The sequence below is a fragment of the Mauremys reevesii genome, linkage group 7, assembly GCF_016161935.1.
Source record: "Mauremys reevesii isolate NIE-2019 linkage group 7, ASM1616193v1, whole genome shotgun sequence".
Taxonomy (NCBI): Eukaryota; Metazoa; Chordata; order Testudines; family Geoemydidae; genus Mauremys; species Mauremys reevesii.
The window spans coordinates 17,585,921-17,598,778 of record NC_052629.1 but is presented as its reverse complement, the minus strand read 5'-3'; the positions used below and the strand labels follow the sequence as shown (position 1 = coordinate 17,598,778).

The 12,858-nt window shown below is 37.4% G+C and overlaps 1 protein-coding gene across 4 annotated transcripts in view; it reads right to left on the bottom strand.

Annotated features, from left to right (window-relative positions):
• Window positions 1-12,858, bottom strand: part of WDR11 (WD repeat domain 11) — a 75,598-nt gene that overhangs the window by 55,176 nt on the left and 7,564 nt on the right. For all 4 annotated transcript variants that reach the window (XM_039481323.1, XM_039481325.1, XM_039481326.1 and 1 more), the window contains exons 3-6: window positions 11,853-12,006; window positions 5,582-5,755; window positions 4,031-4,217; window positions 361-526 (exon numbers count right to left, since the gene is read on the bottom strand). In XM_039481323.1, coding sequence (XP_039337257.1) covers window positions 361-526; window positions 4,031-4,217; window positions 5,582-5,755; window positions 11,853-12,006 — 681 coding nt within the window. The remainder of the gene's footprint in view (window positions 1-360; window positions 527-4,030; window positions 4,218-5,581; window positions 5,756-11,852; window positions 12,007-12,858) is intronic.

The following is a 12,858-nucleotide window of genomic DNA, read 5'->3' as shown; positions in this document are numbered from 1 at the left end:
CCTTTATAGATGTAAAAGTAGCTTTTTCTCATAGCACATAGTAAAATAATTCACATGCATACAGTGTTATGCAGTACAGAATATATGGTAGCTCAGTAGTATTTCTCAGATATTAGAGCACATTAAGTGCTCTTCACACTCTAAATTAAAGTTTTCCTTGGGTTTTATAGACTAAAAACTCCAGCCTAAACATCTCTTTGCTGACAGCCACACAGGAAACATAACTTTAGAAAGACAGAATATTTTTGATATTTATAAAAATCAATAAATGTTTGTAAATAGAATTCAGTAAGGACTGGTTTTAATTGCAAAGAATGTTAAATGAAATAAGCATAGGCAGAAACAAACTGGATATGTTACCTGTAGAAAAGGTATGCCTGTTCTTTCAATAGCTACTACACCTACTGTCTGGTTCACTTCAAGGTCAAGAATCAAAATTTCTCTGGGATAGAGTAGTAACATGTAGTTTCTTTTGGAAGGTAGATATGACAACTGAAGACACTCATTCAGCGTTACAGATTCAGCACTGAAATACACCAAATACACTTCTATTAAGCAGTTTTTACATAGTTCAGTAAGCAGGAGCAGCTTTAAAGAGGTTTTGATATTAGCATATTTCAAACTCACTACAATTAATAGCTGCATGGCAATACTTTGCAGGTAGCCACAAAGGCCAATTTCCAAAGACTGCCCACTTCAACAGCTAAGATAGTTATAGATACCCCATTTGATCCATCACAATTAAAAATACACCTCTGGAAATTAAAATCAAACTGAAAAGCCTTGGAAAATGAATAAGTTTTTGATGCTAGGGAAATAAATATAATGTAATGGCTTCACATTTCAAGAAAAAGGCAGTCCAACTGTGAATAGTGTTAGCAGTTGAAGCATCTATTGGTATTCATGAGAAATAAGCCTAACTCATGGGGCTCACTGCAATTTGCACATCGCTGTGCATAATGTTTTATTTTGTAATTAACTAAAACTAGCCTTACCGCCAGAAAGTATGTTAAAGTTGAGAGAAAGAAGTTGAGAATGCACAAACACTATTAACAGTCAAATGCAATGTATCTAAACAAAAGAGGGGCTGTGAAACAAAGGACATTCTTGAGAATATACATTTAATGTAATAATTAGTCTGTAAGTCTGTCATAGAGTCGTGAAGGGCGTCTGCATCACACGCAAATTCTTCATACTACTGAAATGTATGTACTATTGTTAATGTATTGTTACTATACCTGTGTGTGTATATCTACAGATAGATAGACAGATATACACACACATACACATTGCAGCAGCACATTCATTCTCCTTGACATTTTTTTTCAAGTCAAGTATTCTAGCTGATGCAGCACAAGCAGATCATGATAGAGTAATATAAAAAGACAATGTCACACACTTTAACTTAAAAGCATAAAGATCACAGTTACTTAAATGATTACAAAATGCATGCCACTAACTCTTCTGTTCTATCTGCAATTTAAACAGCTTATTAAAATGAAGTCCAAACTTTTAATCTGCACTAAAATTTGGCGTTAAGCGCTGATTGACAATACAGTCTGATTAGTTTGTTCACACAATCACTGCCAGATTGGAAGGTATTTTTTAATAAGTAAAAAAGAAAAAAAATCACAACATATAAAAATGGAAGTTGGCTGATTTCTAAAATAACTTAAAATGCAGCAATTTTAGCTTTTAAAATACTGAAGTTGAACTTACAGGTTTACATTCTGATTTTATTTATGTTATTTATTTATAAATCATCTATCGTTAATTGCTAGGTGCAGGATAAAAAGAAATTAAGAGTTACCCTTAAACACAAAATTAATGGCTCTCTTTACTGCTGCTATTATTTAGAGATTGCGATTTTCCTCTATTATTTGCTCTCCCAACCCCATATTCCATGGGAAATTATATCAGGCCCGTCTCAGCCTTCATTATTAAAGGAAGGCTTTTCCAAAAAAAGTGGGGGTTGGTTTGAAAATAGTCAGTCTTGGATTTATGGGAATCTCCTCTAATAAACTGTTCAACTGTCATAGACTGCCCACTGAGCACACTATGCCATCTATCCCGCCATAATATACTTGACACAGAGATTCTAAGGTTCTGTCCACACTATAGTGGCATGTAGAATACAGACACCTCATGCCGCCCCCTAGCCTGAGTATAAAGAGCAGTGTGGATGGTGAGGCATTGCTTAGGTGAGTAAAGACACACCAGAACCTTAGGGTATGTACTGTGCACAGCTGCCTACACACCCAAGCAGTGCCTGTCCCATCTATACTGCTATTCCTAGCAGTGTAGTATCCTGCTGCTGGAGTCTTTCCCAGCCTCAGTGAAAGACTCCAGAAGCAGGGAAAGGCTGCAGATGGGGGAAAGCTTTTCATCACCACATGTAGCTACTCACTGCAGTTTGGATGCAGCCAACTTTTCACTGAGGCATGTAGCTACACATACTCTACACGCCAGTGCCTGTGTAGACAATGACTCTGGGTGGAATTGGAGAGGTAATCTCTGATATTATTCTTAAAATCTGTAAAGACTCTTTAAGGTTTTACAGACTGGGACTAGAACCTCTAATCAAATAGGGAAAATGGGTATGATATGCTTGCCACGGTTTTTCTTACTCAGAAAGCAGGTGAGTCAATGTGGCTTTAACTTAGACAGTTGTACCTCACACATTAAGTTGGAGGTAACAGAAGCATTGTTCACAGTTAAATCTTAAAAAGGACTAGGTACAGAATCCTGGCAAACTGGAGACAGGAAAAGGTATGAATAATTGGTATTTTCTTAAATGCATTATACTTCAGTCTTAGAATGAGTAGAATGCAATCCTAATCGGAGTTTACAACACAAAATTAAGAAATGGGCATTATTAGGTACACATCATCTTCCAAAGTTTGAAGAAATACATTTAAAAACTGAGACTACCTCATTTCAGAAGATACTGACAATAACAAACTAAAAATTATTAGATATTTGAAAAATAATCATGCATTATGTGCACCCTCTGAGCAAGTTCCTTGAAGGAATGCAGATAAAGCCAGGCAGTTGTACTTATTAGGGTTAGCAGATCACTAATAAAGTGCAATCTGTTTACTATGTGGTAAATTCTAATAATGATTTAAGTAATTTTGCTCAAATGCTGAAACAAAGTGCAATTTATTAAGAAAAAGTTATTCTAAAAATGGCATTGCGGTTCAGTATTCATTGTCTCAATGTTTTCTGTATCATTTTGCTCATTTGTTCACTTTAGAAATAAAAAGATTTGTTCCTATCTACCAGGCTTACAAACTCAGCTGAGATCTGAAAGTCAAGCTGTGTTCTTTTCTGTTTCTTCAACATCACTATTCATCAGAATGCAGACCTTTACCTATACCATTTGATGCCACTGAAGACAATAGATTTCTACAGTTGTATATTAGGACAAAACTGGGCCCTTCAGTTGGGATGCATTTAACAATTCAGCTGATGATGCAGGAAAAGGAATAAAATCCAACTCTGTCTTTCAGGACTATTTGCTCTGTAAGGATAGGGTCGGAGTTAGCAAAACGTATTTATCGATAATGTAAGCACGTGACTCCAAAAACACACAGAGAGCAGATTTGTTGAATGGGAAAGTGTTCTTTGTTCACAAACTTTTTAGAATGTCTCTCTTCCCTTCAACAATCAAACATCAGAAGTAATTACTAAAAAGGGGCTCAATTAAACCTTATCCGGGCAATCAAAATTAAAAGGAAACAGATGCATGCAGGAATTAATAAAAGTAGATGCCTGATATCAGGTTCTTCACGTTTCATAATCACAGGGCCAGATGCCCTTTAGTTTCACTGTTACAGTGGAGAAGATTAGAGATGCTAGGACGTGGAGAAAAAAATAATTCTGCAATATTTCCCTGTCCCTCAAAGATTTATTAGCAAATATTATATCATAAATCAATCCAACTAGTATTTACAGGATTTATAATATGACACACACACACACACACAGAAAAAGTTCTGTGAGGACAGGAGAAACACTTGCAACTTACCTTGGTTTTTCATTAGTGATTAAAATTTTGACCTTATCAAGGGCCTTTTTGGCCCCTGTAGCAGCAACCAGCTTGTTATGTGAAGGACTAGAATGTGGACTGGAGATGTAAACTTTTTTTCCCGAGCTGGCAGGAGCCTTGGAAGGAGAGAAGTCTGAGATGAACACTATACCCTCACTGGTGAGCACTGTACCAAGAAAAACATTTTTTTATTATAGCAAACTATTATGTGCAATTTTATTATGGCGTTTTATTTTTAATGTAGCTTTTGGGCAGAAAAACGGTAATAGTTTTAATGATATTGAACTGGCTGGGAAATTCATAATTCTAGCTAACAGGAATCTTCTAGTGAAAGAGCAAGAAATGGTCCATTACAATTCATTAGAGGCCACAAAACTCAAGTTTTTCAAAATTAAGTCTGTATATTACAACATACTGTACAGATTATTGGCAGAAAGTTCTTGTTTGTCCTTTCACATTAGTTCCGTACACTGATTTTCAGTCATCAACTATTCCTCATTAAGTTTTACAGTGCAAAAAGAAAGCAGGGTTACCCACAAGAATAAGTCCCCATTGCCATTCTCATGCAGTGTTGTTCTCTCAGAACCTCTAATTATAACTTTTACATGATTGCATAACCCAACTCAACCTTAACTGTGGAGCCATGATGGACACCTCCATAATTTGATATTATGCATGCATACATATATACACCCAAAACTCCTTCCTTTAGTTTGATTTGCATAGAGGGAAGCAAGAAAAATACAGAAACTGTACCCAATCTCATTAGGGAGAAAAGAGTAGTGATGGAGCTAAATACAGAAATGGAAATGGTGATTTCATTATTCTTCTTTTGCTATTTCAACTAAATTGTGCACAAATCTATACTTTATCTCCTTTGACATTTTGGCTGCTTTTGACACTGCTGATCAGATGATCCCCATCTTGAAAACCCTCCTTTCCAAGGCCCCATTCATTCCTGGTTTCCTTCTACTTCTCTAGTCATAACCTCAGCAGCTCTTTTAGTGGGCCTTCTTCCCCCCACCCCACCTCGCTTTCAGAGGGGCTCCCATAAGGCTCTGATATTAGATCACTTTTGCTCTTCCTCTTCAGCTTTTCTTGAAGTAATTCAATTACTGCTTAAGGCTATTTCAGGTTCTTTACTAATTCAGGAACAACGCTGGATCCTTCATCTTACCCTACCAACAACAGGCAACCTCAACACTGGTTCCCTTTCTCATACACAGTTAAGTAGCTTACATATGGAATGATCTCCCAGTACGCCAAGTCACCACCCACACAATCAAATCCATTTAAGATTCACTTCCACAATGCTCGTGAGTTAGTAAGTAATGATACTAGACAAATGTCTACGGTATTATCCCCTCCGAATTTCTCAGTGCATCCTGCCTTCTAAATGAGGGACACATTGATTCTAAACTTCTTGGGGCAGGGACTCTTTACCTGTATTTTGTACTATCCCAAGTATACTGTCAACACGAAACAAACATCATAAAAATAAGAAATTCCTTTTGTATAATAAAAGCTTACAAGTTAAATGTGAAGGATCAAAGGGGTCAAATGAAAAAGAAAGGATGTTTTCTGCATAACTCTTCTTCCAAAGTTTAGTGCCTGTATCTGCATTCCAGAGTACAATGTAGTTTGGTGGATGAACTGCAAGTAATAAATCTCGAGAAGCATCTTGATTCCACAGCCACTGCATGTCTGTCAAAAGAAAGAAGCAACAAGTAGCCAAACTTGAAGTTAGTGTTAAAAATATTCATTTCATTTTAAACCTACTCTGCTTCTAAGTACTTGGCCTTATTAGGCTGAAAAAGTGACTTATTAGAAGCAACACACTAAATATTTCACGATTTCAAAAAAATTCCTTTTATTACCTCAAGTTTTTATTTACGGTATACATTGATGACATCTTCTCTGAGTCCTGATCAACTGACGTATACATATTTGAAACTATTTATTTTAGTTTACAACAACATACCCTAGACATTGGTTTCACAATGAATGCGTTCAAAGAACCAAGAAATGCATAAACCCATTTACTAATGCACTCACTGCTATTAAAAAAACTAAAATAGTGGCAGTACTATATCTTAAAATAATACAAAGGACTTCTGTGTTTCAAATTCCCCTTTTGGAATAGAGTCCTGAGCTCAGGAATAACTTCAAATTATCATTCTATACTATGTATCCAAAAGAATAACAATACTGCTAAAGTGATATGACTAGTCACAAGAGAGAGGATGCCAACCATATAATTCTTTGACATAACGTAACAAATTATTCACGTATGTGGTCTTGTAACAGTAGGTGAAGTTAGCTAGCAGGGATGGGAGAAGGGGATGGACCACAGAACAATGGAGAGGGCAAATGTTTATACATGACTGTAAAATGCAAGTCTCCCTTCAGTAGAAGTTGTATTTATTTGTTTTCACCCACTCTCTTTCACCCACTTCCATTCAAATTTCCTTTTCAGAGCTCAATAAAATCCTATTGCTCACTCACCCTTGGAAAAAAACATTTTAATCCAGACAAATAAAAATAAGGAGGGAAATCTGCACTGCCAAACCAAAATGGAATCTGCAGACTACTCTGAAGTTCTGTGTACCTAAATCCCTCAGAACACAAATGCAATGTCTCTAATATCAAACGTAGGATGAAAACAACAAAAAAGTTCTGAGCTCTCAATTTTTCTTTCCATTAATTTTTAATTTGATCGCTCACTTTAACAAATGACACTTTTTTATGTGCCAGATCCAACACTAAAGTTAATACAAAAATGCTGTAAGAATGTGCACAAATCATTTGTGTGAAATATCGAATTACTTTGATGTGTTTCTAAGCTGGCAAGAAGAGCTCATTATCCAAATCTTTTCAAAGGATGGTTTTCAATATATAATTTCCTTCTTTTCTTTCCAAAAAAAAAAAAAAAAAAAGAGATGGATGACTTCCAATGACATTGAGAATATACTTTGAATCTATCCTGCTGGAGAATGCAGTGTGTCATTATATACTCAGTTGAGCGAGAAGGACACTTTAAAAAAGCCAAGTACCAATATACAGACTCAGCTAAAATAATGTAATATACGTGTATACATATATAAAAATAATGCACTTGAATTTTCAAAAACACTCAGCGCTGGCCTAACTCTGTTTTCCCACTGAAGTCAATGGTAAGACTTCACTGACCTCAGTAATAATGTAGTTAAAGCCAACTCATAGTGTTTTTTTTTTAAACAATTGCACTGATCACGAAATAAAAGATATTGTGTATATATATATACACACACACGGGAAGAAAATTAAGGTTAACATGGGGAGGAAGGTTATGTGACTGGACTGAGACTCCGGAGATCTGGACTTAATACCTCGTTTTGCCACAGACGGGTGTGACCCTGGCAAGTCACAATTTCTCTCTACCTCAGTTCCCTATTCATCAAATGGGGCTAATACGTCCTACTCCCCTTCCTTTGTGTTTTGCCTATTCAAGTTCTTCAGGGAAGAAGGGTTATTAACTGGAGAAAAACGTGCCTGGCTCCCATCAAGCTGACATTGTTTACTCTTCCTCAGGCCGAAAGCCTAGGACCAAAGAAAATCCTAAACCTTAAAGAAGATAGGCTGAATGGGCTGTTAGCAGCAGTGGCAAAAGATGGGTCTCTGTCAGACAGACATAGGAACTGCAATAAGTAGGCTGGATTTCCCAACAAGAGAGGGAATACGCTGGGTCTACCTGACCACTGGATAGAGAGGCTAAGCTTTAAGGAAATATGCATACAGAACTCAGCTGTTTTATTAACCCATTTTATAGATGCTATGTTTCTTTTGGCTAACAAATGCCACTTTGTTTGAAGATACTGTTTTTCGGTTACTTTAATGAGCTGCTGTCACAAATTCCTGGGGAAAAGAGCTTACAGGTGCCAACCCCAGTTTGGCCTGTCGGCTTAACAAGGTAGGTAAAAAGGGGGACTGCAGCCCAGAGATCCCAGTCCAAGAGTGCTAGGACCACCTGGTTTCATCCAGAGAGGGGCAATATAGCGAAACCTGTCAAAGAGGTGCCCTCAAAGAGGACAAAGAGAGGTCTAAGGTGCAGTTTGCACAGTAACAGTGACATGCTATATTAAAAACAGCCCAGTGCAAATTGCTGCATTGGTTGTATTGGACTCTGGACAAAACATATAAAATAAAATATAAAAGGACATTTTGTACATTTTATATCAGCAACTCCCAAATTGTCATCTGTGAAGCACTTGCTAATGGTGCATAGAGAACTGGCAGGTCACACTGGTGCTCATTTCCAATGACTGAAAATAGGAGCCTGGAGGTCTGTAGAAGCAGATGGAAAGAAGGAGCCAACTAAAGAACAAAAGAATATAAGAGCAGCCATACTGAGTCAGACCAATGGTCCATACAGCCCAGTAATCTGGGTTTCAACGGTAGCCAATGACAAATGCTGAACAGGACAGGCAATCATCAAGTGCTCCATCCCCTGTCATCCACATCCACTCCCAGAGGTAGGGACACAGAGAGCATGAGGCTGAATCCCTGATCATCTTGGCTAATAGCCACTAATGAATCTATCCTCCAGGAACGTATCTGGGGTTTTTCTGAGCCCCGTTAGTTTTAGCCTTCATAACATTCCCAACTGCCTGTCTCTCTTATGGGAAACTGGTGCACAAGATGAAAAGGAAAGAAAAAGGAGCATCTTTTAGGGACCAGAACAACCAGCAGGTGAAATTGTCACCTACCAGCAGGAGAAATTGTCACCTACCAGCAGGAGAGAAAGTCCAGAGGGAAAAGAGAACTGAGTGGCTAGATAGCACCAGAAACAGAAAAGCACATACAAGGAGCATAGGAAGAAAGGAACAGAACGCGAGAGAAAAGAGCATCAACAGAAGACTGATTTAAAAAAAAAAAAAAAAAGGATAATACTCGTTACACTAAGACTGAAAATTACAATAAACTTTCTCAATATTATTTTTCTGTGTAAGTAATTGATGTAACCACCAAAGGAATGTTATGTCATGATAGGAGGGGAGATGATCTGTGAGATAATCTCTTTATTAAGATGCGGTTCACACTATGAAAACTTTGTGAGTACCCTGTTCTAGATGGTGGCTCGGAGACGTTTTTTATTACAATGGAGACTATATTCAAGAGTGCTGGTGGGAGGTGCTTGTATTGCAAAACACTTTAAAAAATGGATAAAAAGTTAATCAAATCTTAAAAATAACTCCACCAGTTTCACACCGTAAACAGAAAAAGAATGGATAACCTTGCTTACAAACACAGCAATGTAAAGCAGGACGATGTTCTAAAAATACATTTAAATATGAATTTAAGGTGAGGACAGGAATGAAATTTTTTTGATTTTGTCCCCCATTAACTTTTCTGCCATTCATCAGAACAACAGGGATAATGATTTCCTTGGGTACAAGCTATACACTGTTGGGAGTCGATGGCTATACAACTGGAAAATGGCTTTAAGCAACATGTAAAAAGCCACACTAATCGTTCAGTAACTCAGTATCATCATCTTAGAAAAAACCTGTAACACTAGAGAAAAAAACAAAGCTAACTGAATTAACTGAAGCCAACAAAAGCTGGCTGCTGTATTTTATCCACTTTATTTTATGCTTCTGTTTTATAAACCTTGCTAAAGAAACAAAAATCTAATTTGTTAAGTGGCTTTTCAGATAATACAGTTAAAGATAAAAACAGGAGTCAGGCTGGTGTCAGAGAGAGAGTTTGGAAGAGGGGAGGGAGGGGGAGAGAGCTGGAACTATTAACTATTCTCAGAAATGTACCATGAAAATTTCATTGCACAACAAAACGTCATTTCTGAGTTTTACTTCAGAAATAAAACAACCTATAAAGTGATGCTAATAAGGATGTGGGTAGCTATAAAAGAAAGATATTTACTCAGGATTTGGTTTGATTTAAAAGATGCCAAAAAGTGTTTGCACTGATACTTGTTTACTGAAAAATTCCCAAGAAAATAAAACTGCACGTTTCTTTTAGCAACAAGAATCTCACACACAAGAGGAGATCTTGTACGTCCCTACTACCAATAATTATAAAGTAGTTTTTATCCAAGATCCTCAACCATGGGAAGTTAGTATTATTCCCATTTTACAGCTGGGGAAATATGCAGAGAGAGAGAGAGATTAAGTGACATGTGTCTAAGCTCATTCAGCGAATCTGTGGTGGAAGCAGAACAGTTTAATGTTTAAGCCCCTGTTCTAACCATCAGACTAAGACTTCTTCACTGGAGGCATTTGCTGGATGGTAACCTGCTGACCGACAACAAAATAAACAGAAGCCAGGTAAAAGGAAGGTTGCTCACCGTGCCCTCTCTCCTGCTGCTCTTTGTTCCACTCCACCACTAAGTCCTAGAGCAGCTCTTCAGTCATCCTACCTATCCACCAGATCTACTAGTATGAAAATGAGCTCTGGGGCAAGCAGCACTTCCACAGACTATCAGGCTGGCTTCCACAACCTCCAGAGCTAAGTAGTTTGCTGAGGGAAGACATCACCAGTAATTGCCACTACACCAGGCCCGACTAGCATCAGGAGCCTGCTATCCAGCACAATCAAGCAAACCAAACACACCTACAGTTTTGTACTCATTATAGCCCACAAATTTTTGTGGCCAGAAAGGCCTGTGAAATGTAGGTACTTTGCATTAAGAAATTGGAGGGTTTCTAGGTTGTGGGTGGAAAAAGATTGAGAACCACTGTATTAATCTATGCTCCTTTTTAATTTTTTTAATAGGAGCACAACAAAGAACATTCCAAGCAAGAAGGATTATTTATGTATGGCTTTGTGAGTATTTTCTATAGCTTCCTGTTGAAGTGTTGCAACATGCAGATGTATACAGATATGACAATAAAAAGCAAATGCCTCCCCGATGTATCTCGTCAACTGTAACCAAAAATCAACAATCATCCAAAAATTCCTTCCTCTCCTGCAAGTTCTATGTCAAGCCCTCTCCCATCAGTCTCTCCACTGACTCCTTCTACATTAAATTCAAATACTGCAGTCTCGACTTCAAGACTCTACCTAGTTAAACCCAAGCACATATCAGCTTTAGTTTCATCTTACAGCCCACTCATTTGCTGCCATTTGCCTGCTCCTTAATGCTCCCTTTGTTTCCTTTTCCAATCCATTTTATTGCTTTTTCTATACCAGCTCCTATGCATGAAATAGCCTTCCTGTTCCTGTGTGCCAAGGAAGACGGATATAGATATTCAAAGGAATCTGGGGCATAATGGTTTAAAACAACAAAGAAACCTTTATTCCTTAGGAATACACAATCCAATTTTAACTTGTCATATTAGTATGCTTGCACTGTAGTGGCTATATAAAATGCACTGTAAATAAGAACACAGTCAAATCCATGATTAACAGCTCTGTAATTCTGTACAAGTATTATTACAATGTAGACTGCAAGCTGCATTAAATCCCCAACTCAAAACCAAGGAGGTTTATTTAGTGTTTTGTGTGAACATTTATCAATAATAAAATACTTCTTAACTTATAGCATTTTTAATCAGAAGATCTCAGAACATTTTATAGGCATTAAACAAACCCCATAGCAGCCCTGCTGGGAGATCAGCATTATACCTATGTTAAAGGTGGGTAAACGGGCGCACAGAGTGATGTACTCAAAGTCAGAATAAGTCAATGGCAGGCCTGTGAATAGAATTTATGAGTCCTGGCCTCCAATCACCACTATAACTAGTAGATAATACTGCCTCTTACAATACAACTTATTTATACAAATAGCATACACCTTCCTTACCTTGGATTGGTTTTGTATGCTCCTGTATTTCACAGCGAACCGTTCCCGTTGCCACATCCCAAACAATTATCTTTCCAGTAGCATCAGCAGAAGCTAAGCGCAAAGAATATGGAGAACCAATATTGTGATGGTAGTTTTCTTTAGCCCATTTAACCTGAAGGTATGAATGAAACCAGTTAAAATAGAGTTATGTATAATCAAGACAAGTATTTAATACTTTTTAGTGTGACACCACTAAATGGGATACAAACTATATGAAACACAGCACCAGAAGATTATGCAATAGTTAGTGACATGCATGTGAAATGACTACAGTTTAATAAATAGAGACATAAACTTGCACAGCAGTTGCCAGTTTAAGTTTATCCTATATATATTACCAGCCTGTAATTGCCAGGCTAGCCTCAGGAGCCTTTTTAATAAAAATTGGCACTGCATTAACTATCCTCCAGTCATCTAGTACAGAGGCTGATTTAAGTGATAGATTACATAGCACAGTTAGTAGCTGTGCAATTTTATATTTCAGAACACTTGGGTGCATAGCAGCTGGCCCTGGTGAGTTATTACGGTTTATCAATTTGTTCCAAAACCTCCTCTAGTGACACCTCCATCTAGGACAGTTCCTCAGATTTGTCACCTAAAAAGAATGGCTCGGGTTTAAGAATCTCCCTCACATCCTTTGCAGTGAAGACCAAAGCAAAGAATTTGTTCAGCTTCTCCACAACAGTCTTGTCTTCCTTGAGTGCTCCTTTAGCACCTCGTTTGTTCAGCGGCCCTGTGACTGGCAGGCTTCCTGCTTCTCATGTACTTAAAAAAAAATGCTGTTAGTTTGTGTTTCTTTTGCTAGTTGCTCTTCAATTTTATTTTTATTTATTTTATTTTTTTGGCCTGCCCAATTATACTTTTATATTTGACTTGCCAGACTTTATGCTGCTTTCTATTTTCCTCCCTAGGATTTGACTTCCAATTTTGAAAAAATGTCTTTTTCAATCTAATCATTTATTTT